General features: G+C 36.3%; 1 protein-coding gene across 17 annotated transcripts in view; it reads left to right on the top strand.

Moving 5' to 3' along the window:
- JAKMIP1 (janus kinase and microtubule interacting protein 1) overlaps positions 1-26,520 on the top strand; it is a 108,544-nt gene that overhangs the window by 33,595 nt on the left and 48,429 nt on the right. For 13 of the 17 annotated variants that reach the window (XM_082314823.1, XM_082314824.1, XM_082314814.1 and 10 more), the window contains 8 exons: positions 8,697-8,906; positions 9,597-9,716; positions 11,994-12,140; positions 12,763-12,903; positions 16,129-16,188; positions 19,058-19,117; positions 24,646-24,774; positions 26,082-26,210. In XM_082314823.1, coding sequence (XP_082170949.1) covers positions 8,697-8,906; positions 9,597-9,716; positions 11,994-12,140; positions 12,763-12,903; positions 16,129-16,188; positions 19,058-19,117; positions 24,646-24,774; positions 26,082-26,210 — 996 coding nt within the window. The remainder of the gene's footprint in view (positions 1-8,696; positions 8,907-9,596; positions 9,717-11,993; positions 12,141-12,762; positions 12,904-16,128; positions 16,189-19,057; positions 19,118-24,645; positions 24,775-26,081; positions 26,211-26,520) is intronic. The other 4 variants (XM_082314818.1, XM_082314815.1, XM_082314820.1 and 1 more) reach the window with 2 other exon arrangements.

Genomic DNA, 26,520 nt, shown 5'->3' with positions numbered 1-26,520 from the left:
TGAAAGGCTGAGAGTAACATCTTTTCAGAATTAAGAATTAGATTGTTCCAGTTCAGGACAAAAGCAAATTTCAACTCAAGTCCTTCACAAGTTAGTGTTTTCTAGGCTTTTACACCTCTTACTGCATTTTTCTGCCTATAAGTCCTTACTGTATCACTTAGCATTAGCATTCAATTTGATATCAGCATTAGCGTTCAAGACATGGAGTATCATACAGTCACGGAAAAATTTAGATGGTGAGGGTTCTCTTGAGATCATCTGGTCCAATGATGGACCCAGCTTGAAGCAGGCCTGCCTTGAAAGTTGGATCAGGTTATTCTGGGCCTCCTCCAGTCAAATTTGAAAATCTCTGAAGATGGAGATCTACAGTCTCTGTGACAACCTGCCCCAATGCCTAATCACTGTGAAATTTCTTTCTTCTTCCTCTTTCTGTAGCCTTTGATTGTTACTCTTGTCCTTTTGCTGTGAGAAACATCTGCCTCGTTCATCCCTGTATCCCCCTTTAGATAGTTGAGCAGGTATCTGCAATTGTAATGCGTCCCATGGTCGTCTTGGCTGGCTGAGCAAGCCCCGCTCCCTCACCCATTCCATGTATGCCGTATGCTGCAGCCCCATAGTGGTCTTACTGGCCTTCCTCCGGTTTATGGCACTTGTGCCAGTTTGTCAATAACTTTTTTTTTGTGCTGGGGAGCCCCAAAGTGGCTGCACTGCTCCTGGTGTGGTTTCACAAGTGCTTAATAAAAGGCTAAATTGCTTCTCTACCCTTCTGGCTACACTCCTCCTGATTTGGCCCAGTATCAAGTTAACTTCAATCATTGCAAGCTCTTACTACTGACCCATATCCAACTTGCCCTCCAGGACTCCATAGTTTTTCCTTTTTTCTTTCTTTTTTCTTTTTTTTTTTCCCTTCCTCCTTGCAGAACTGCCAACTTCAATTGGCTTCCAGCCTTTTCTGTTGCAGAAATTTAAACCCTCTCAGGGGCAGGACATTGTATCTGTCTTAGGTGAACTTTACGAGTTTTTTTTGGCCCATTTCACCAACAGGTCAATGTCCCTCTGAATGATGTTCCTGTCTTCTAGTGTAGTAACAGCTCCCCCAAATTTGGTATCATCCACGAAGTTGGGGATGGTGCATTCTATTTCTTCATTCGGGCAATTGATAAAGTTGTTAAAATTTATTTTTGTCTTCAAATTTTAAGGTGTAAAATTTAGATAACTAAATAAAAAGCTTTTGCCTTCTGAGAGATTCAGCAACTATTTTGCAGTAAAACATGAAAAATAGTAGGAGCAAAAGTTTAACACTCCACCAAACCCCAAAATTGCATCTTTTGCAGTGGTGGCCACTATTTTCTAATAACATTCACTTTCTCCTGCATTCCCATTAGTAGGATTTTGCCATTGTAAAGCAGTGAAATTCATATCTTTAGGTTACATTCAGCAGCGGGGGTGATGCAGAGACCTTTTGTCTCTGCAAACTCAGGTGCAGAGGAACAGTTGGCTGTTGGCAGGGGGACTCTGTGATCCTCTGTTGCCCTGAGAAAAAGGATGGAGCCTGGCTTTTCTCACTTTGCCTGTGCAGTGGCACATATGCATAAGTTTTGTTTCCCGATCAAAATCTTGAATTTTGAGGCTGGAAAGCTGAGTTTTGAATCATCCAAGTGTGTGCAGTCGTGCATGGTTGGGTAGAGCCTGCTGTAGCATGCTTCTCATCAGCCGCTTAAACCCGCCTGTATTTCATGCACAGCTGCTGATATCAAATTGTAGGCTGCTTCTCTGGATTTTGCCATCTGTTTGAGACGCATGTTTCAGCTACATTCCAAGGCTGAGCTGATCTTCTGCAACGACCCTTCCACCACCTTCGACATTTTAGCACTGCAAATAATACTTTGCTTTCCATCCTCTGAAGATTTATGCTTGTCCTCTCAGGAGCTAACAGGGCATCATTCCACCGGGGGCTTGTTTTTTACTGAATCAAGCAGATCTAATGAAAGCTTTTTATAGTGTAGGCTCAGCATTTTGTGTTTATTCTTAGTATTTTCTAAGGACTCTATTATGGTAGGTAGGTCACAAACCTGACTTTCATATCTCTTTACAAAATATGGAACAGTATTAAAAACCCACAGAAATTGTGTATGGTGTGGCACCTGGACAAAAAACTCCTTAAGTTTGAATTACTTAATCCTTCTACATTTTCCATCTTTTTGACTACTAGTTCGTTATAGCTCTGTCAATGAATACTTGTAATAGGTATCAGGAGAGATCCAGTAGTAGAGGTTGTAGTTAGCTACAATAATGCAAGGTGCTTTTGAGAAAGATGTGAGAAACCTCCTATCAGTAAGTTCTGGAATTGTCTGCCCATATGGTGTTTCTTGTATAATATATGAAAACTTTTAATATATGCCTTACCTATGAGATTTACAGACTTAAAAAAAAATACGTGGGAAAAGCTATTGGCTATTGATTTAGAAAAATTACACATGAAATTAAGAGTAAGTCCCATCTACCTATGTCTATGACCCTTACTTCTCCACTGGATGACTGGCATCTTTTCTCCCTCTTCCCCTCATGTTCCTAAATAAGCAGCAAATGTTTATTTAAATACATGGCCATGTCTGATGTAGAGAATGCTATGCATAACGCAGGAATATTTTAATTCCTCCTTCCAGGTGGGCTGTCAGCTTGGGGTATTGTTGTTAGGTCTTAGTGTCCTTTCATAAATGTAAAAAAGGTGTTAATTCCATTTAGTTCTGCCTTTAACTGTTTATTTGATTAGCATCTCCTTTTTGTTTTTCCTAGTAACTAGCAATCCTTCTGTCAAGATATCCCTATTTTCAGTGTCAAGCATTTAGTATAAAGATTAATTCAATTTCTTCTGGAGAAGAGCACTGTAGAATTTTGTTCTGCAGTTGGTGAGGAGATAACTTTGATAAGGATGGGTAAAGAGGAAGGTCTTACACTTGGCAATGCAGCAGCTGGCTTTTTCCACTTTGAAAACTGAGTATGTCACTGCCTTGATAGATCTAGCTTTTAATGCCCTGGGAATTTCTCTTTCAACTTTGTGAGAGGCTAAAGTTCCCCCAAAGGTCCCTGACTTTCTTTCACTGTAGCTATTGAAGTGTGGGATAATTGGCAGGGGGATACTTTTTCCAATGGCTGGCTTGGTTTTCCTTCATGTTTGATAAATATTATTAAAACACCTATTTCTGCTCATTTCTTATAGCTGTTAGGAGGCGGTTAGGTACCGGTTCTTGGGAAACCGTGTAATTTTGACACAGGCTATAAATGCTAACTCTTCATTGATACAATGCAGGTAATTGCTATGTTCAGCACCTAAAATTTGACAGCACAAAACCCATTAATTAAGAAATGATACTTTAGAAAGCTGTAATTTTAACCAAGAGCTTCAGAGTTACTTACGCTATCCAAGGTGATTTCTCAGTAATTTCCCTCTGTAGCTGCTTATGGATGATCTTATTTTCTTTAAAATCCTCTTCTGGAGGGTATTTCTGCTACTTTTCTTCTCAAAGCATGTAATTGAAAATGTGTCCTAACCTCATGTTGCTCCACTGCATTCCTATCACAGACTTCTTGTACTGAATTGTACCATGCTTACTTGTGTAAACAAAAATGTGACTATTCTAAAATGCTTTAATATCCATGCAAAACAGAATGTAAAAGACTTCATGTGATCCTGTTGTATTGTGTACCTGCAAAAAGTGGGCAAATTTGTTTTAAACTGGGAACAAATTTGAAACCAAAGCAGGCACTTGGAAGGAATTTCTGGGATAATATATTTGATGTAACATAATACCTGTGAGCCCAATGCATGGATTGGGATCTCGTGCTAAATATGTTGGAAGAAAAGATGGTCTCTACCCTTTGTATCTTAGTGAGAGGTCTCAAATGAATAGTAGTACCGGGAGGAATACACGAAAGCAGTGGTAGAAGGTTAGGGCAGTCAGCTTGTCCCAGCTGCATTTTGCTGATGCAGAAAGCTCTTACGGGCACCTGGCGTGGCAGGTCCTGCACCGTGCTCCCTGGACTATGAGGCGCTGAGGAGCACAGTGGAAAGGCATCTACTTGCTCAGAATCATCAGGTGCGAACTGATCCATCCAGGTTTATTAGCTTCAGCTCAGTGCTGGCCTTGACATACCTGCATCGCTTCCAATAGAGAAATTCCTGCATTTCTATAATGTGCTTCCTATGTCTTAGGTTCTCAGGGATTTGTTAGTTTAGGTATCCTGTTTGATGACCAGACAATAGATTGTGATCTCAGCAGTGGAATTTCTGTTAAGTATTTACATTTTTTTCATAATTTCCTTTTGTATTTTAGAGTTGTCATGGAAAAGGAGAGATATAAGAGGAATTTGAGGAAGGTCAGTCAGGTAACTAAATGGATATTTGTGGAGTGTCCCTTCAAGCAGGAACAGTGGCATGGGAGAAGACATGAAAATGCATGACTGCATACGTGACAAGCTGATATTGGGGAGGGAACGTAGCACCCTAATATTAGATAAGGGATGAATGGACTCCAGTTACGCAGTGAACATCTTTGACAGTGAGAGTGATTTTTGTTGTTGTTTAACGTAGTAAAAAGAAAAACAGCTTAGAAAATCCAGAGATGAGAGTTTTGTGAAAAGAGCATCATTAACAGCAGCACTCACATTGGATAGTGAGCAGGCAGGACTGCATTTAAGGTCAGAAAGGAGAATGTTGCAATGACTAAGGCATGATACAAGGACTCAGGTAAAAGTCTACCTGTGTGTATGGATTTTAGAGCTGATAAGCAAAAAGAGTCTTTAGATGTAATCAAATTTTGTCTGGGAGAGAACAGAATTCAAGATGACAATTATTTTATATATGTAAGTGATGAGTAGTTTGGGGATGGTTACCTAGTGATGTAAAACATGTATTAAAAAGCATGAAAAAGAAAGGAATGCTATTCATGGTAAAGTAACAAATTCTGGATGCTGTCTGGTGAATGAACATTGTAATAATACAATACAGGGTTAAACGTTTAAACTTGAGAGGTCATGAGGGGAGCACTAATTGTTATTTCACTTAATATCATAAAAGCCAATGATGTTCAGCTTGTCTACAGTAGTCATAAATGACAATTGGAAAATATCTCAAAATGTGAGTGTGTATATGTATGTGTATATATACAGGTATATGTACACTGTGTGTGTTTATGTACATATATACACATATACATATACATATCATTATATAGAGAGAGAGACCAAAACATTTATGGGAATAGCAAACTTACACAGGTGGAAAAGTTGACAAGCTTTTAGACATACAGCTGCTTAATCTGCTGAAGCGCTTCTGTACCTGAAAGCTTGTTTCTTTCCAACTCTGTCACTTGGTCTAATAAAAAATATTCCTTCGCTTTTAGGCCATGTGGATTCCTAGACAATCTTGGCTATGACCGTGTTGCTTCTAAAACATGTATTTGATCAAGATAGCAAACAGCAGGGAACCCAGATTAATCCATTTTGATTTTCATTTACCTAATGGAAGATACTCCCCTCCTCACTAAAACAAAGCCCATAATACACAGTCTAATTACAATAAGGCTGTTTTCCTTTATGCTGCCAACTTTTTTTTCTTTGTGTAACCAAATGTGGCAAGAATTTGAGAAAAGAGTAGTTCTCCAGTGGCATAGAACTGGCATAGAGACTTTGTGTGAGCTTTTACAACTATTAGAATATATAAGACTAAGCTAAGCTAGAATCTGTTGGGAGTGGTTGACTTTTCTTCTCTGCCAGCTTACGTTCAGTTTAAACCTAAACCATATCTGTCCTTTTCCTAGTCTTGTACCTTCTTTTTCTTTGCCTGCCTGCCCCATGACCTGCCATCTGTCCCATGTGGAACTGAGGGGTATTGCATCCCTGTAAAATATTTCTCTTCCTTTTTTTTCCCCTCTCTGGAGTAATTTGTACTCTCTGTTAAGAAAGCAGACAGGGAAGATGAACAAGTTTGCCCTGTAGTGTGCAAGTCTGAAGAAAGATGGTAAATCTTTGGGTCAGGCGTTGGGGTAAATTTAAGAAAATTGAGGCATTGGCTGGGTTGATGCAGTTACATTGGAGAAATCAAAGGTGTAACTGTCCCCTTGAGGAAAGGAGAATTGTATTTGTGCCCCAGGCTTCTGAAACAGGACAGGTAAAGGTGTTACTGCTGCAGTTCTATTAATCTTTATCAGTTTGTAATAAGTTAGTTGCTTAGAAATTCTTCTTTCTGCTAGTTATAAAAAATAAGCACTATTGCAATGCTGTGTGTATTTGTGTGTGTGTGCGCTCATGCATATATTTACATGAGTAAGAGATTCTCTAGTGCCTACCTGTAACTTAAAATATAAGCCCAAAATAAAAAAGGATGTGCAGCCATTGCTATTATATTGTTATTTTCAATTATTATCAGTGTCTCAAAGATATTTCTATTTGACTGAAACATGGGGTGTTTCTTTTTTCTGAAAGTTTCACCACATGTAGATTTTATGGTAGAAAAAAACAGTAGTAGGAAGAACAGAGAGGAATTCTGCCTTCTTTCCTGCCTTCCCCTAACCCCTAACCCCCAAAGCCATGCTCTTTTTTGGCATTTCTTTCTAATGTGTGTGAGCTTGTGTGCTTTGATCTATGGAAATGTGTGTGAAGGGTGACATGGGTGTGATTTCACTGGTTACATCTGTTTCAAATGATCTGTTCTGCTGCGGTTCAGCAAGTAGCAGTCCATACCGAGATTGTTGCTTTCTTTTTTCTTCCAACTTAAACACCTGTGTCATTCCATTTACCATTTAAGGTGTGAGAATATGAAGAGTATGAAATGTGCTACTAATTGGGTAACTAAAATCAAGGCTCCCTGTGTAACCTTGGCTCTTCCTGGTTAAATGTATGCCTCGCATGGCCAAATTCCTATTCAATTACATAGATGTTCAGTGTGAACACCTGTGTAATTGAAAGCAAAACTGTCCACTGTATTTAGTTACATGACATTTTTTCCTCCCAAGGGGTCCCTGATAGATAGTGTTCATGACAGATAGCATTCAGTGAACGAGGCAGCTGCTTAATTTTTGTCATTGCTCTTCACTGCACAGTCCCTCTGAAACCCGGCATGTTGCAAATTCTTCCATTAATCAAAACTGCATTCTTTTCTTGCAAGTCCTTTTTGGCATAATTGAAAGTCTCACAAATCTGAATTAACATACTGGGAAGTATTATACCTGTTTCCTGGATGAGGAATTGAGACACAGCAACCTTCTGAAATCAGGAAAGAAATCTCCATAAGAACCAATCTCCATCAGCTCCGGTTGGAACTTAAAAGGAGTGTAGACTAGCTTATTCACTTCAAATCTGACCTTTTTGTCTTCTGTCATGACTTGACTTGGTTCAGCCAGGCCACCCCCTGCCACTCAGGTTCTGTACACAAACTGATCTCAATATGTGCTTTGTAGACTCTGAAAGGAGTAAGGCAAGAATTCTGAAGAAGCAAATTGTATCTGATTGTGTAATCTGATTGTGTTAATCCTAATCAGACTTAACTATAAGTTACTTCTAACATTTCCTTTTTTTTTTCCTTTTTTTTTTTTTTTTTTTTTTTGGTGTAGCTTGACATAAAGGACTTCTATCTATGGATGTAAGGCTACAATAAATAACAAATGTATGATTTAACAAGTTAATGATTTTATTTTATTTTTTTCAAATAAGACTATAGTAGTCTTATTTCCAAAATTCCATGGGTTTATGTTGGCCAAGAAAACAATTTAGTAAACTGAAGGAGATACAGCACAGTTCCAATAAATATATTGTTAATGGTTAACATTCTTGTTATGAAATCTGTTTCTATAGTAACTGCTGCAGATTGTCACTTCCTCTAGCATTTGGAATAGTACCAAAGTGAATTTAACACTGATGCTGCGAGGGACAAATCCTATGAGAGCTGCAATAGATCACTGCTAGTGTATGCTTTATTTGGTATCGAGATGTAGGAACAACACAGTTCAGTAACCATAGATGGTGTTTAAGAACTATTTCTTCCTACCCTTTATTCTAATGCTCTGTGTGCATTTGCTTTTTTTCCTTCTATACAAAGATTAGTCCTCATTTGAATCTTATAGCAAGGGCACATAAAATACATAGGTATGCTTAAGATTTTAAGTTTAAATGTGTGTGTGTGTATGCTACTAATTTTTACATGTCTGTGAAGAGATTCACCATGTGTGATTTTCACTAATAAAGAGGGAGTCAACATGGGGCAAATGTGTATGGCTCAAGCTTAAAACAAAGCCCAGGTGAGTTTTAAAGGGTGTGCTTGTCTTATCTTGTTAGCCCTGTGTTTCTTCTCTGAAGCATAGTGAAGGGAGATTTTTCTTCTGCTTATAGAAGTGTGTATCCTCAGATTATGTGGATTATTTCAGTGGCTATGCATTCTGTTTCAGTGTATGTTGGTATCTATTTTTGTTTGTCTTTTGAGTTGAGACTGCACTAAGCAGTGATCAGGTGACGGCTGAAACTTTTTTAAGGGGAGGGGAAAAGGCTTCAGAGGAGATATATCCTCCTCTTTGCAACCACAGTTTGGCTGCTGGTGTAATACTGAGGGAAACAGAACTTTGGTTTTGCAAGTTTGTGGATATGCATGCAGTGAACACTTGGCGATGTTACAGAAACTTCCTTCTTGCTTTATTTCTTTCCAGATGGATGAGATAAAAGGCAAAGACAGAGTGATTCTGGCTCTGGAGAAAGACCTTGGTGTCCAGGCAGGCCATACACAGAAACTACTCCTTCAGAAGGAAGCTTTGGATGAACAGCTTGTCCAAGTGAAGGAGGCAGAACGATACCACAGCAGCCCTAAGAGGGAGCTTCCTGCGGGAGTGGGGGATATCACCGAACTAATGGGAAGCCCGGTAAGAAAATTGTGTTTTCTTCAAATGTTCAACACAGGATAATTGCTGCCTCGGAGTTCGCGTTGGTTTTGTGGTTACTTTTAAAATACTAGAAGGACTAATTCCTGGTAAATGGCCCTGCACTGCACTGTGCTGTTTCACTGGTGATTTAGAAACTCCTTGGATCTCTTGAATTTCAAAGAATGTTGAAAAATATGTGGAAATAGAACTTTTAGAATTTACATTGTGAACTTCAGCTGTGAACCCCATTATTTTCTTAGCTTTTTGTTTCATAACTTTAGGAATTATTTTAACCAATGGCAAATAGATACTATACTTTTCAAAAACCGTGCCATGTGATTTTAATGTGTCCTATGCACTAGACTTTTTTACTTTTAGCTGGTGGTAAGAAATCTGGTGAGAATTAACCAGTAATAGGTGAAATATTATTTATCTAGCTTTCTTTCAAAATTGTTAAACCTTTACATACATTTCAGAAGTAGACACTTTTCATTTAGTATATCATGTAACATTTCCACATGAAGTTATTGTTCAGTGTTTCAGTTAATTAAAATAAGTTTTCCAGACATTGATGTAAAGACTGTATTTTAAATTTACACAATCCACTTGTTAAACCATGATATTAAATTTATGGATCGTAAAATGTTTTTAAAAGGTAATTCTATATATCTATATGTTTTTGATGTAAAGGACCAGCATTTGGATGAACGAGATATGCGGAGATTTCAGTTAAAAATCGCTGAACTGAATGCTGTAATAAGGAAGCTGGAAGACAGAAATACTCTCTTAGCAGATGAAAGAAATGAACTGGTAAATTAATTAGTAATAACACAGATGGTGACTGGGAGGGCATCTTTATAGTAAAAGATTTAATGTTGGAAATTCAGTGTTATAAATAATTTACAAATTAGTCCTGGTTGACCTCAATCAATTGTGTCTAAATATAACAGAGATTTCTATAGAAATTCACTTTGTAACCATAAAAGACATGGGTGGAATCTCTCTTGTTCCAGAAAAATAAAATTTTATAAATTTATTGTCGGGTCATCGTAATCATGGTAGCTTGCCTGTGGCACAATGTAATGATGTTGTGTAAAACATGCATAATCTATGCACTTAAATTACTGTATTAATCTTTTTGAAATTTGACATTGGTTTTGTGACATGCTTATGCTACCTAGGAGTTAAAAAAGCTTTCTTGTGCTGGAGATGAAAAATCTGCCATTTCTCAAGGGAAATCTTTTAAGTAGGTGAAATTATCCTAGGAAAGTGATAGTAACTTACAAAAGAAAGGATATGACAAGAATTTTAAGAATGAATTTTATTAGCCTGCGTCACTACTTAATTGCTTGTACTGAGGTTAATGGTAAAACTCCCATTGACTGCAATGGGAGGTGAGTTTTAACAATAAGAATTTTTACACGTCCTTTTATAATGCCCTATTTCTAGTGGCACAAGAAAAGATTTTTCATTCTAATCAGATGGAACTTTTCCCTCATGCAACCTATGTATCTGATTCTAAAATAATGTTATTATGTATGGTGAGGGCAGAAGGGGAGGGCACTCTTGCTATGTGTCAGTCCTATAGATGAGTGAAGTATTAACATCTTCCTCCTTGCTTTGTCAGACTTAGCTCTTCATGTTGAGATATGAAGGCTTTTCTTTATGATAAAAGGACTTAATTTAGTTATGACATCTCAATGATTATCAGAAGAGCTAATTTTTGAAATTTTCTTGTCCAACATCTTGGTTGAATCTAGATTGGTGAAGTCAGTTGAACAATGCTAGATTAAAATTGGATGAATTGAGAACACAATCATGTCTTTCCACTTTAAATAGCTGTATAGTCTAAACTGCCCTTTTGTATGACAAAATTCATTCCTCATTAACAATTTAAGTTTCTTGGGGTAAGAAGAACATGCGTTTTAGCCTGGGTACAGTTTGTCATTTTTTCTACTTTGCCTAGGTGCTGTTTGTTGTTTTGGGATTTTTCCCCCCTTTTTTACTGCTACAGTTGCTTTTCTCTGCTCTATACTCTCAAGAATATCTTGCCTTTTTGTCAAAATTGTATTACATAAAGCCAAGATAATTCAGCCTCCTAATCCTTTCTGTGGACAAGTAATTCAAAACATCCTTGAAGAATGCTGTAGTACTGCAACATCTATCCTTCAGTGTCCCTCTAGGTGGAGAGCATGTATGACTCAGTCAAGTGCTCTTCTTGATACTTGACCTAGAGGCGTAAGAAATATATTTTGGAAAAGATATGGAGAAGGTTTTTTAATATTGTGAGGCAATATTACATAAAACCAGTAATATCAGTAAGCTCATATGATTAAACACTGTGAAAAATAATTTTCTTCAGAGAATGAAACAGAAAACCAAATACTCAGTGGCATTACCTCAGGAGAAAGATTATCTTTTTCTCATTTCCAGTTAAAAGTTAGTAAATTGAAAAATCTTTTGATTGGAAAAAATAGATTTTTTTACAAAACAAAACAGCTCAAAGATTAATGAAATAAAAAGAGTGAAATATTGAATATACACAAAATGCAAGAAAGGGCAGTAATTTGCTCCACATAATTGTCTAACATCATAAAACCACAGGAACAAAATTGAGCAGCTTGAAAATGTCAGCAGAATGCCGAGGTTGAATCTGTGCCCTCTGGCTGACTTTCTCATTGCTCTAATTACACATTAGGTATGGGGTTTTTAAAGTAGAGTAGGAAGAGTTTACTCCTACTAAAGGATAGTGAAAACGACTACCCTAGAGACCTAGTTGCTCACAAGAAGCTTATATACAATGAGATTAGTTTGTCAAGAAATCACTTTTATGGATCATTATAAGTGTTTTCCAAGAGCAAAATCCAGTGACCAGATCTAGTATTTTTGTAGACTGTGCAAAAATGCTATTTCTTATTTGTTCGGACTCCTGTAGTTCTTAGTTCAGCAGTGGTCTATATCAGATGCCACTTAACAAAAGAACTAAACTTTCTGAATGAAGGAAGAGGACAAGTGAAAACACACTTTTCTTCTTTCCTACAAGTATAAACTACAGCACAGCTAACTTTGTTCCTTTGCCATTTGCAGCTGAAACGTTCTCGGGAGACAGAAAGTCAGCTGAAGCCTTTGGTAGAAAAAAATAAGAGGATGAGCAAAAAAAATGATGATATGATGCAATGTATCCAGAGAATGGAAGAGAAAATAAAAAATCTATCAAGGGAAAATGTAGAATTGGTAAGTAATCATCTCTGACATCATGTTATAAGAACACATTGCACACAGTTACATTTGAGGTGGAAGTGCTTGTGAGGCTTTTACTCTAGTACAAACATTTCAGAGTCTTAAATTCAGCCAATGCAACTGAATATTCATACTCTAAATTCAGAATGGCATGTGCTTTGTTTTGTATCAATTCACGCTGATTAAGGGAAGGGATCACAGATAAAATGCGTTTGGAGGCTATAAAAGTGTATGACTAAAAAACAGCTTTAATAAATGCTGCTTTTATGATTAGAAGTCAGAACTGAATTTGAGTGCATGTGCCAAAGGCTCTAGTATGTTAGATCATTGAGTTCACTTGTCTACTAATTTTGTCCCAGACTATGTTCTTTTGATTCTGTTGTAAAATACCTTATGTGAGATATTAACACTGAGGCATACAGAATATGTAATATTTTTTTTTTTTTTTGTTGAATAAGGCCTTATGTTGTAGTGGAATATGCGCTGATGAGTCCAAAGAATTCTTGATTGCTACATCACACATGAGAATTTTGCTCCTGCTCCAGCAAGATGCTTCAAAACGTTCTTTATATTTCCTTTTTTTTTTTTTCTCCCCATTTTATTTTAATTTTTGCAGAAAGAGAAGTTATCTGCACAACCAGCACTGAAGAGGCACACATCTTTGAATGATCTCAGCAGCACACGGGAGGAACAAGAAATTGAATTCCTTAGACTGCAAGTCAAAGAACAGCAGCATGTTATTGATGATCTCACAGTGGTAATGCTTATGACTGGTATACACACATGCATGCATACACATCTATAGGCAAGCTAAAGATTTGAGAGCAGTATTTTAACTCCAGTTGTTGTAGTGATACAGAAATAGTTCTCTGGCATCAAAGGGTTCTTGTTATTTTCCAGGTAGTGGATGAATTTCTTTGGAATGTGTATGAATCTCTGTATTATAAAATATTTACCTATTATGAGCTGCTTGTGAAAAGAAGTGCATCAGTCCATCCACCTTACTTACAAAATTGGCTGTCAACAACTGAGGAACTTGGAGGAAAGGACATGTTTCAAAACTTAATAACTAAAACGTGTTGGATGTAGACACTGGTGCAAACCCAACCACTCCCCTGATCTAGAAGTTCTCCTAAGAAAGGAACATGTAGGATGGCATTCATTTCACCTAACTAAGCATCTCTAACTGAGCTGGACACATTAGCTGTCTTTATAACAAATGGAGTGAAATATGCATGATTCATTCAAACAAAGGTAGCAGCATAGTTTAGGATTAGAATTGCACAGCTGCTACCCTCTGACTGTGAAGACCACTTAAGATGATGCTCATAGGTGTTGCACTATTTGGTCAGGACTCTTTTGAGTTGTGTTAGAGTTGTCTAGTGCTATTTAGTGCAACATATGATACACTCTTCTGGTGCTGGCAGAAATGCCATATCATCTCGGAGAGACCTCTGCTCTTCTGGAGCAGCACCTGGAACTCAGGCAGACTATTCTAGGGCATCTCAGATGGCGCTGACTGCTACAAAATGATAAAACAAATTTAACATCATTCTGTCTAAATAAAAAATTAAATAATTGGATGCAACATTGAAAATAAAAATAGAAGATCCAAAAAGATAAAACAACAAGATGTGTTATTGCTCTGTCTGGAACATTGTCTCTATTCTTGGCAGTTCCTCTGAGATTTTGACCCAGATTTCTCTCTGTAATCAGTGCCAAAGATTGATGTCTGCATGCATTCTCCAGTGTCACAGTGTTACAAGCAGTAGGATGTTACTCAGACACTATGATGTAGGGTCTGATTCACAGAGCAATGCTGCTTTACCTTCCAAATACAACTGTACAGGCAGGGACTATGACATGCTATTAAATTCTCAGTATATAGCAGATATAACCTCACATATTTCAGTGTAAAGTGGGTATGCAAGGACTCTCTTCTTACTGTCTCAGCCAGTAATCTGAGGAAATATATTGTATCCTGACTTCGGTCAACTAGTATTTACTCGTGTTTAGTGTGAAAGTAAAATAAATAAATATTTAAAAATATGGTTTCATTTTTGCTTTGTTTCCTATTTACAGATACTTTTTCACTGTCAGAAATAAGTTAAATTGTTAACTAGGATACTGCTTTGGTTGGCAGTACAAGCTAATCGATGCTTCGCCTTCAATATGAATGCAGTCGAACTCTGCACTTCCGTTGTGCTTTTCAGCTGTCTTTTCTGGCTCAAACCACACCGCTACAGAATGCAAATGTGTCATAACTATCAAGAATGACCCACATGTCACATACCTGATTAATACAAAAGTCATCAGCTTACCTCCAGCTGAGACCAATATGATACCCAGAAATAAGAAAGATGGTCCTAGGCAATAGGGTTGTCTGAATTGATTAGTATTGTCATTTGTAGGGTATCTTTGATGCTGTTGAAGCCACATGAACTTGAGTTCTCCCACAACAGTGGTTTTCTGGTCAGTTCTTAAAAAGAAAGCTATCAAGATAAACTCAGATGTTTGCAAAAGATGCTAGTGATTCAGCAAATGGTGTTTTTTAATTGGCATTATTATTGTTCTGGTAGCTTGATGTATTGTTAAGACAGTAAATTAAGCAGTCTTCTTACGAACAAGGTTAGAAACAGGAAGGAGTGGGGTATTTTTGAGGTGTTTGTTCATTCTGTACTGAAGTGAGAGGAAAGGAAAGAGAGCGAGAAGACTAGCCAGTTTCTCAAACTGTTTGGACACCTGCTGGGGATGCAGGAGACCCAGGTTAAAGCAGGAACGGTGCCTTAACCAGGTACCTGAGGAGGGAGCATTATTCTTCAACACTGTCTAAAATTCAACTTTGTGTTTTCAGCTTAAGCTTAATATATTAATTATTTTGCAGCTTGAAATACCTGCTCCATTCTACCTTGGCAGTCATTACTTTTCCTTATTCTGAGAACCACATGTATTAAATGTGCTATATAATTTATTGTGCTGTTCTGAATTATTTCATATTTTCCAAAATTTTGTTCTTGGAAATGTGCTGATAAAGATGAATATTTTTATTGTGATTTCCACTGGAAGCTTCCTATTTGTCCAGTTTCTGAGCTGAATATAAAGCAAATAATTCTGAATAGAATAATAGTATGCAGTGAGCAATAAGTGCTAGAGAAGCGCTTGAAACTGGTATCATTCTTTTAAAAACAGCTGTTGCAAACAAAGATGCAGAGCTAAGGAAAGAATCAGGAAAAAGGCAAGGAGATGGATGACCTCCTTCCTGTGTTGGCTTTTTTGCTTGTCCTCTCCTTTGCATTTTTTACTTTCTCTTTCTCCTCCTTTGGGATTCAAGGCAGTATTCTTGGGCTTGAATGTTCATAAACTGTGTATTTTTCCAGTTATAACCTCCTTGCATTATGATATAGTTAATTATGACCTTGTTCCAAGGTCATGGTAGAAAAAAGACACTGACTAAGATGACACGGACTAAGTGAGAGTGCCTTTGGATTTGAGACTTTTGCCCTACAAGGATAAATCATGTGTAACACTGTATCTGCATATGCATGGTTGTATATCAGAGTATGCCTGATATAATGACTTGTAATTACCAAGGCTGGACTCGTTTTTGGCTACCGACCTGCTTCTTCAGGATGGTTGAACACTGGAGTGAGAACGTGAATTCTGTTTCCATAGTGAGCTTCTTGGTAAAAGAGTCAAAAGATCTGTCAGAAATCTGTGCCCAGTATTTAACAAAGCCTTTTCTTGCCAACTTCCCATCACGTGTGTAAAGTATATGGCTGAAGGTTTGTTTTCTAAAGGGATAAAGCTGCAGTACAGTATGATTTTATACCAACGTGGTGTTATTCAAAAGGATAAAGACATTGTCTTTGAGTTAGCTTTACCATAGACTTTAAGAAAATTTGAATGATATTTATTTGTGCTAGACATATCTAAATACATATTTTAAAAGAAACCCATACCAAAATGTTCTCTTTCCTTCTAGGAAAGGGAGCGGTTGTTACGGTCTAAAAAACAGAAGAGGAAAAGTCTGAAGCCTCCAAAGGTGAGCAAACTTTTGGTTTTCCATGCATTTTGGTTGTTGTGAACAGTGCTCGTTTCAAAAATTGCCTGAAATTAGAGCTCTAATTAAACAAATGGTAACATTTCGTATAATTCTCCTATTTTTTCTAGTGAGTGTTTATTAACTTTTTCTTAGGATAATTCAAGAGCTGCAAGTTTTGTACTATACATAAGTGTTCTTGTTTTCATTTTTGTTTTAAACAAACCATATAATTACACTTTTAGTCATAGTGGCCTAAATATTCAAGTGGCTTGAGGTCTAAATGATATAATGACTCGAAACAACTACCATTTGAAAGGACAAATGCTCAGTCCTTTTTAAAGAAAATACACTCTTTAAACTACTCGTACCAAGTTACTGCTTAATCGCAAATGGAAATTTTTAACTCATGCTAGGGATGTTATTGAAACAATATTTCTGTGTGTGATATATAGATAGTAAGAAGATTCTTACTATTTTTCTCTAGTAACTCTAGAATGCAAAGTACAAGAGAAGAATTTAGATTGTATAAACAGAAGAGTTTTGCTTCAGAGTGTATCTTTAGTGTTCATTGTAACACGTGCTTAAAGTAATTAATTTTGCTGAATAATGTTTTTTGTGAAGTTGAACGTTAGCAGCCTGGAGCATGTGAGGGGAGGAGAATGGGGTAAGAGGGAAAAAATGGAACTGAAGAGTGGAGAGATGATAATCATCTATATGGTAGCTGAAGATACATTCTGTCATAAATGGGTGCTCGTCGTCAGTGTGTTCTGCATAGTATATCCTGGTGACCTCCAGGTGGTGCTTTTTTATTGCTCTGTGTTCTGTAATACCTGTATTCTGAAAGATTAATCCTTTGGGATTCTCTGTTTCAGTGGTAATTTCTTCAAATTATGCTTCAAATAATGATGTGTCTTTTACATATGAAGAAAGGAAAATACAGAAGTAAAATTAAATCTTGCATACGTTTTTCTGTTATGTAATGGAAGGCTGATAGATGCCAAATATATTTATAGTAACCCTGAACCATTCTTTCTTGGTGTAATATACCTGGAAGTTTGTGTGTTGAAAACGAGTTTAAAAACAGGATGTAAAATTAAATATATATATATACACACACACACACACACACACACACATACATATAACTAATGCTGTAATTTTTATAGTCCTCTCTAATTATTAGCTCTTATCTGATTTTAAACTAATTGTGTAAGATCTTTTGCTAAATTGTAAAGTTCCTAATGAAACAAAACTAGTTAATTTAATTTTTTAGGAGTTGATAACTAGTGATTCTAATTTCTATAGGCTGAAAACTTCCATAATTATTTATTTATGTCATAAAAATGTTCTGTGTTAGTAGAACTTTAGCTGACTCTGTACCCTTTCCTTTTACCTATTTTCTCTTGAGCAAACTGCTGTTTTTGTCGTATCTTCTTCTTGTTTTCCTTATTGACCTAAGCAAGAGTTACACAACATGAGGGTTGGAGAAAATGTGCATGATACCATTAAAAAATTTGTGGCAGTGCTATTCTTCATGTGGTAAGAGTACTATAATTGGGGGACTTCTGCAGAGGTTACTGCAAGAATTGTGTGCATATGAGCAGCAGAGTTAGTAGGGGTTTGCTGCTTATTTATGGTATGATACATACACCAGAAAGAACAAATTAATCAGTAGCAGACATAACTCCCACTGGTTATTCCATACCCTGTCCATTAGCTCTTCGGTGCCCATATAAAATTGGCTATTTGAAATTTGTTTTGATGCTATCTCCTCAAAGGAAAAGCAGGACTATAAAACAAAAACAAGTGAAAAAGAGAGAGGAAGTTGTGAGAGAAGAATGAATGGAACTATATACACTATACTAGTTATACTATATATACTATACTAGTTATTCTATGACTATATATATATATATAGTTTCTAAATGAGCTAATTCCTTAAGGAAGGAAAGAAGTCATCAATAATATATTTATTAGTGTCCTATCGCCTGCCATCATATAAACCTGTAGGCTATTCACATGTATATGCAGGGTTGACTCGGAGTTTAAACACTGTTGATGTTAGCTTCTAAAAATCCAGTCCTGGCATACAGGCTGGTTTCCTTCCAGGCTACCTGTGTTGTTCTGTGAGGATCAAAATCCTCAAAGGAAGCTGTCTTTCCCACAGTTTTCCAGCAGTTTTTTTATTTAAACAATCTGTAGACTGGGCTGCTTACCCAGATGAGCTGTTGGGATTGTACCATCTTCATTCTCTCTGTTTTTACAGCCTATCTCAGGAATCCAGATGAAAACGGTAGAATTCATCTAACCAAGCATTGTAAATGCTTCTTTTAGATGTCATTATACAGAGGTGAGATATAGACATCTCACTCTGGACAAAGTGGTAACATTAAGTGGTGATCGTTCTCCTCTGGAAGTAGATATCTAAATAGGCCATATGAGTTTTGTCCTAAAATTGCCTATTTCTCCCCATGGACTATAAAAGCAGTCTAAGATGAGTTCTTTATATATAGACATGTACAGTGCATGTGTATTTCTGTCTATGATCTGTGCAAGATTTTTATATCATACAGATGATAACCTATATAATAGAAGAAATTATGGGTGTTTCTGTCCCAACCAACCACTCAGAAGGAGAAATTACTGATGTAAATCTTTGCTTTTCTAAGATTTGTTAAATGTAAAATTAGCATTAACACAGTGAATTATAAAGTTTGGCTGTTGGAATTGGATCTATTTCCAGCTGTGTCCCACTTCCCTTGGCAAAGTGAGAAAGGAAATAACTGATGAGAACTAGGTTTCATGACTGTGGTAAAATAAGCCCAGACTAGAAGGTACAGAAAGGTTCCTTTTTTGTTCTAATAAACAGGAACTTGGTGCACTGGGTGAAGACTTACACTCAGCTACTGTTGCAGCTTCTCCTAAACAGGTACTTTTACACTGCAGATTCCTTAATTTTCGAGGTACTCTGACTGGACAGTGTCTGTGTTTGTTTTCTAATATGAGTATTTTCCTGACAGTGATTCCTGTTAGCTGGAACAGAATCCATGGCATGCCTTTCTCCATCTTTAAGACGGCGTGTGTGACTGATCTGTCAGGCTAGTCCAGTAGCCTTTGTAGCCCCATTGGGTCTAAATAACATCAGTTCAGCTGAGAAGCTTTTGAAAAAACCAAGGATTTTTTTTTTTTCCAGTTAGATGTCTGTGTTATTTCTGGAGCTCTGTAGGTGCGCTAGGTTACTGTTGCTAGTGTAGCTTTGTCTGAGCACTCTTTTAATTACCAAGGGGCATAGGAGTCCATAGAACAGCGCTGGAAACCGGCTCCGGTTCCCCAAGGAAAGGAGCGGCATAGTGGGATGGGGCTTTATAACCTCTCTGGCTGCAAGGTGTTTAGAGGAGTAATATAATGACTCTGTATAGTCAGGTACTGTAGGATAGTTTTCTCTGATGTGAAGCAGCCTAAGCTGATAGAGGTTTTTTTTTTTTTTTTTTTATTTATGTTAATGTGCCATTGGACTTGTTAAGAAAAAGATGGACCAGAGGTGAATCTTCTTTTGCTGGTTAAAGCATGCTTTTTTCCAGGTGTATTTTTCTTTTTCCTTTTTTTTTTTTTTTTTCCCCCTCCCCAGTTTTGGTAGTGAAATAATCAGGAGACTCTGGAAACAGTATTTTTGGGGCTTTGTTTATTTTTGACATGTAGAATGGAGTTACAGTGATTCCATGACTGATGGAGTCATGCATTTGAAAATAAGGCATAATTGCCCAGTTTGTTTGGAAAGCTGCAGGACTCTACGGATTTATTTCTTTATTTAAACTGTATTTGTGATAGTGGAAAGCCTGCACACTGGTGTGATGGAGTTCATATTTCTTGTTTTATATTTTTCTTTTTTTATCTGCCTCTGTGCTTTGGTGTGCCTGTATTTTTCTGGCTGCCAAGAAATGACATATAAGCATGAAGGTAAGACGTTACTGATTAGCTCATCTGATTGCATTACAAGGAAATTCATCTTGGATTATTTTCATCATGTTAGATTAAATACTTGAAAATGCTATATTTAAATGTAAAGTGAAACTACTTCGGCAAGAGAAATCAGATTATTTATATGTAAGCATATCTAATCCAAATCATTAAAAAGATGAGGGTATATTGAAATTTGCATATAATATAGTCTATGTGTCACTATTGATTTATAACGTTCTAAACTTTGATGTATACTGAGCACCATACTTCAGTAGAAGCGTTAATACTTGAGTTATAAAGACCTCATGCATAATTTCACTTTAAAATTATGTGAAAACATTGATATAAATCCACATGAAAAATACTTGCTGTTAAATGCATGACAGTAGTCAGTGGAAATTAGAATTTTAAATCAGAATTTTTCAGCAATTTACATAAATATTTTCTCAGTTATGAAGTTATGATTTAGAAGTAACAAATGTACAAATCAATATAAAAGAATCCTTAAGTTGTTGATTGAGAATGTTCCCATTTTTAAGAAAACTTTGAATGAAACTTGAATGAAAATAGTGTATAGTGAGTATTGTACGTTTGTATATACTTTTCAAAAACCATTGTGATTCAGCTTTTGAGCTATATGTGGAACCTCCCTTGGAGTTTGTGTTTATGCCTTATTATTTATTACAGTGTTTAGCAACAAACTTTGTATGAATCAGATGTCTTTTTTTCCTTTTTTTTTTTTTTTTTTCTTCCCCTCTACAGCTGTTCCCTTACCAGTTAATTTGTTCTGGTTTTGCTGTGAATCACTTCTTGTAGCTAGTTGCTTCAGATACTAGATGATCAACAATAAAACCAGCTATGTTGTAATTATGTCATGAAGCAATTCATACATGTGCAATTAATATACAATGGTTAAATACCTTATCTCTGTTTCTGTGGAAAGTATCTGTTCCACAAAATGATAAATGTAGAGCTTCTCTAAAGAGGAGGGAGTCATTAAAAATAAATAAGTGGTTCACTCATAACTCCAAATATTATAGGCAGTCTGTATATCATTTAACAGGTTTTGACTTTTAACTCTCCTTGAAGCATTGGGGTTTTTTAGTGTGATGGGAAATACTAATTTTCTTGCATAATTCCCTCCCATCTAATAATCAAGTTATTTATTTATTCATATATGCAAATTATTTTCCCCTACTTTTGCTACTAGTGAAATGTTTAAATGCAGCTAGTATCTTTTGTCAAAATAATGGTGTTGCTTTAAGTATCTTCTCAAACCTATATGCATTTATGTAAAATCAAGCCCACTATTGTTTTACTATTTTTTTTTTCACTCCTTGAAACAGTGTGTATGGGTGTGTGCATGCAGGGTTAAAGGAGGATGCATACTTAAGCTGAGTTATCTACAAAAGTGGCTGTAGTTTGAGATATAGCAAAAAGCCCCGTAGGTATGATAAGTCTTATTGTCAGTTTTAACTAAGCTGCTGCTGACCTTTGTGGTACTGTGTTCTCTGTGCCATATATATGATAATAAATCAGAGTTTTGTTCTCCATCTTTTAGAATTCCCTTCTACCAGCCTTTTCAAAGTCAAGACTTGACTCTTATTTACTTTGTCAGCCCTCAAGCCTATACTCGAGACTCTTATTGCCATAAGAGTCTGCGTGCAGCTTTGTTTTGGGTTTACTCTCAGCATCTTTGAGTAAAAAGCAACCACGCTGCAAAATGAGGATGTGGTTTTCATGAAAGTCTCTTGGTTTTTGTTTACCTGCCATCATCTTCTTTGCCTCCATATACCTTCATCTTTATGAAACTGTATCTGCTCATTGGTTTGGAGTCAGAAAGTTCTTCCTGATGAGTTGACCTGGCAACCCAAATTGTAAATTTGTCTTCCTTACAAGTTGAAGGTAGCACCATTTCTTTAGCCCTCTTTTCAACTCCCAGTATTTACTTGTAGTATTACTGTTAGATGATTGTAGGCTGCAACCAGTATTCAGTGTGGGAGAAATGCTGGATGGGCCATCTCCCAAAGATTAATTACACTTTAGCTTTTCTGGTAAACCTTTCTACTTATGAGAGAGGAGTCTGAAATGTTTGTAATTCAAGTGTGAGAGAACATGTTAGCTTTCTCAGTAAGTCTTTATATTTCTAGAATAAAGCTTAAACCTGTTCCCCAAGTCCTTTGTTTTGTTAAGTAGGGCTTGGTGAACAAACTGGTGTAGCATGTGAATGCTGGAGGAAAGGATTAAATTATCCCAGGGAAGTGTTTGTCTTAAGCACATTAGACCTAGCTCTGCCTGGTGAAAGGATCACAGTGCTTCCTAAACAGCTGAGAGAAGAGAAATGTGTCTTTACAGGGTTTTAGTACTACAACTGTGATCCTTTTCTTTTCTTGTGAGTACACTAAATAGTGGTCTAGTAGCTTGCCAAAGGAAGGTTTTTTCTAAAGATTTTTCAGAAGCCCTTTGCCTTCTGTGCTGCATCATATTTATCTGTATGCATATGGATAAGCACAGTCTATTTGGAAAAGATGTGGCTTTTTGTTTTTTGTCTTTTTTTTTTTTTGAGTACATAACATCCTTTCAGAAGGAGGTTTTAGTAGAACCAGTTAATTTAAAAATGCAGTCTGAATGAAATTTTTAAATTATTATTTGAAGGGCTTATCTTAAGTGAAGCAATTAAGTGGTTCAGAACAGAGCCTTGAAGCTGTCTTTGGTAGTTTGAGTGGGATGGGATTAGCTGTACTGTGAAACTATGGTGGAGTGGTTTAGCTTACAAGTGATGAGGCTGTGACCTGGTGGACCATGGTAACCCGGGATGCGGACTGTAAATGGAGTGCATGGTGTCATGCATGCAGGCACCAAGTCACACCTATGAGCCTGATTTTATAGTACCACTTAAATCAGGATAGAGTATTTTGGCTGTTGATGAGAGCTGTGCTAAGCTAAAAGAATATATTAAGCATTATTGGGCTTTGTGAGAAAGTCAAGACAGTACTTTGTAGACATACTGGAAGAATGTGTAAATTTAGGTAAGTCTAGAAGACTGCAGAGAAAGGTAAATATTTGGAATTCATCATGAAATAGGGTATTATAGGTAAAATAAAACCTTTCAGTATCTTGAATGAAATTGATAGCTCACAATTCCAATCACTTAGCCCGTTTGGCTTTGCTGAGATGTAAATGTCTGATGTTCTGAATTAAAAACAATTGATGATTTTTTTTTCATCCTTTAGGCTTTTTTAATGAACAGGGCTATTATCTTCTCACATACAACCTGTGGTTTGTGTTTTTTTATTTAAAAAAACCAAACCCAAACTGTGACATCAGGATCTGTGATTCAGCATCAAGCACTGCCAAAAAATAGAGAGATGGATAGACAGATTTTTCTTTACCTTCTTAGAGCCACCTCTCTCTGCTAGCTTCCCTGTCTAGGATGCTTCATAACCTGACTCCATTTTTCCAGCAACACCCTTTATTTTTTCTTTTCTTAGTTTTCCTGCTTCTCTGAATTTGTGTTGGATTATTAGAACACTTGTATGGGGTAAAAAGTTAGGCTTTCTATTGATTAATAACAGTTAACTTTTGTTATTGTTATTTTGGAAGGAAAAATACTTGAAAAACAGTTTTTCTAGGTAAATGCTTAAGCAATTTTTTTTTGAACAGTGGAATTTTCTATGGAAATTTGCTGCTTTCTGAGCATATGTATGGAAACTGATGGAAAGGGGGCTCTTAAAATGGTGAAAGAATTATTGCAGTTGTGATGTTTTATATAAAACATCACATTTTTCACAATTAATATTGTACTATTCACTTCCATTAGCTACTAATTTTCTCTAGTTTTCTGTAAGCATGCATTTAATTGATTACATTGTGTAAAATTTTTAAAATCTGCATTGAAATGCTGGTTTTCCCTAAGCATAGTTTTTTTGGTTAGTCAAAATATTGGAGCAAACTTCTGAAAAAATTGAGAATGATGGTATTGAAAAAATAAATGGAAAGCAGCAATTTATACTTTTAAGTAGGATTTTGCAAAATAGATAATATAAATTAATCTTTTTTCTTTCTTTTTTTCTTTTTTAAAATTAGTGTGAATGACGAAATTTGCTCCACATTGTTCTTTGGAATATTTTTTCCCTTTTGGTTCCACATCTTATATGTTGCATCGAACTGGGTTACTTCCTTCTGAATAGATATTGCATTGCTCTACTGTGATTCTTGTCAGATCTGTATGATTTTGGTAATTAGCTTTTATACTTTTGCTATAACATTATTCTGTTGGCAATTACCCAGTGCTATGTGCAGTTCAGTTCTTGGAGGTTCTTATACAAACGGTGTTGAAAAAGTAGCAAATTTAATCAGAGAACAAGGGTTTGCAATGGAACCTTTTTTCTTCCTAAATACTAAAAAAACGGTCAAAGAAGACCTTGGCAACTGCTTACTGGGTCATTGGGGTTTTCCAACTGTTTTACTAGTAACTAAGAAAAACTAACTTTTCAGAGGCATGTTGTGGAGACATTTTTTGGATTTGATGAAGAATCTGTTGATTCAGAAACATCATCTATAACTTCATATAACACAGATAAAACAGACAGAACACCAGCAACACCAGAAGAAGATTTGGAAGATGTAAGTAGTAGGTGATTTTTTTCTTAAGTTCTATAAAAATTGACATGTATAAATGTATACAGTATAAATGCAAACATTTTTTTCAGCTGTTCTGCCACAAGATCTATGAAAAAATTGGCAGAGAATTTCTTTGTTTTGTTTCAAGTCCAGTAACACATCCACAGTCATTGCAGTAGAATTAATAAGACAATATTCTGCCTGACAGATTTGGCAGATACTGGGATGAGAAATAAACTTGTTTTTCTCCAAGCCTTTCTTATTAGTCAAAAGAAAATGAATAGGCATGTTGCTTTGCCAAAAGTCAGTAGTTACTAGACAATAGTTTGCCTTTCAACCTTATAATTTATTTGACTGTTTTGATACAACCAGGATTTTCTTCGTGTACTTACAATACTTGGAGAGGCTTTTGCAATTCATTAAGGCTTAAATGATCATAGGTAGTAAATACTCACTGACGAGTTTTGTCTCAGCTCTGTGATATGCACTGCAGCTGGCCTACTTTAAAAGATTGCAGGGCTGAGGACAAAGTATGAATTAGATGCTCTTTTTCATCTTTCCTGTTCACTAACTTGTGCCTAATACTCCTCAGTCACAAAAAGCTTCCTATTTTTCTAGGTTTAATATCTAATAATATTGTAATCTCTTTTCCTTGGAGCTCAAGTTCCTGGAGCAAAAATTAATTAAAGGGAAGGACATTTCTTGCCCTCAGCATTATAGGAAAGACCTTGAAAGTCTTGATGTCAGTTGCTCAAAATTCAAAGAAAAATAAGACATTAAAAATACTTCATGTTAAAAAAAAAAAAAAAGGGAATTTAAAAAACCATCCTATCGTTTTTGAAATACAACTTCTGTGTTAGTGTGCTTGTGCTGGTAAGATGCTTTACCCTGGCATTGTAGCGAAAAAGAGTAAGGAGGGAGTGATGGACTGCGTGACAAATAGAACGAACCCCTTCTGAAGCCCCTGTGGCTCTGGAGTTGCTGAAGACAGCGGTGCATAAAATTGTTCCCTCTCATCTTTCCCCAGTCAGTTTCTTCCCATTTCTATACATTACTGCCTTATATAGTAACTTACACTGCCATGAAATTGTAAGGTAGACACAGTTACTGATCTCTCCATTTCTGCGTTATCCTCAAATCATCCTTCCTTCCATTTCCCCTTGTTTTATTTTTTTAAACCTTTATTAAACTTTGAGACTCAGTATGAGTTCTGTTACTTGTTGTGTTTGGGAGTCTATCTGTCTACATAAACAAACCCATTATCATATATATTTATACAAACACACTTTTTTTCCCCCCTCTTCATTAAGAGCACACCTAAAGAAGAAGCTGAACTAAGGTTCTGCCAGCTAACAAGAGAGTATCAAGCTTTGCAAAGAGCATATGCATTGCTTCAAGAACAAGTTGGTGGAACCCTGGATGCAGAGAGAGAAGCAAGGGTAATTTTTTAACTGAAATTTCTTTTAATTGAAATCACTGAAAAAGCTGAAAAAACTTGGAATAGCAGGAGATATCTTTGCAGGTCAGTGAAATGCAAAGCACAATGTTTTTGAGGATTAGAGGATATTATCAGTAAGGTGACAATTTAGATTCATCTGGTGCAGTCAGGACAAAGATACCATTATACTTTATTCTAGCATGCATAATATATTAAAGATTTCAGTAGTAAAACAGTGTTATTGAGAACAGAGTTATTGAGAATGATATCCCAATTGAACCTGCAGTTTGGATAGCAACATGATGGATTTA

The sequence above is a fragment of the Platalea leucorodia genome, assembly GCF_965183815.1.
Source record: "Platalea leucorodia genome assembly, chromosome: 6".
NCBI lineage: Eukaryota > Metazoa > Chordata > Aves > Pelecaniformes > Threskiornithidae > Platalea > Platalea leucorodia.
Note: the sequence above shows the minus strand (reverse complement) of the source record. Positions and strands in the feature narration are given on the sequence as shown.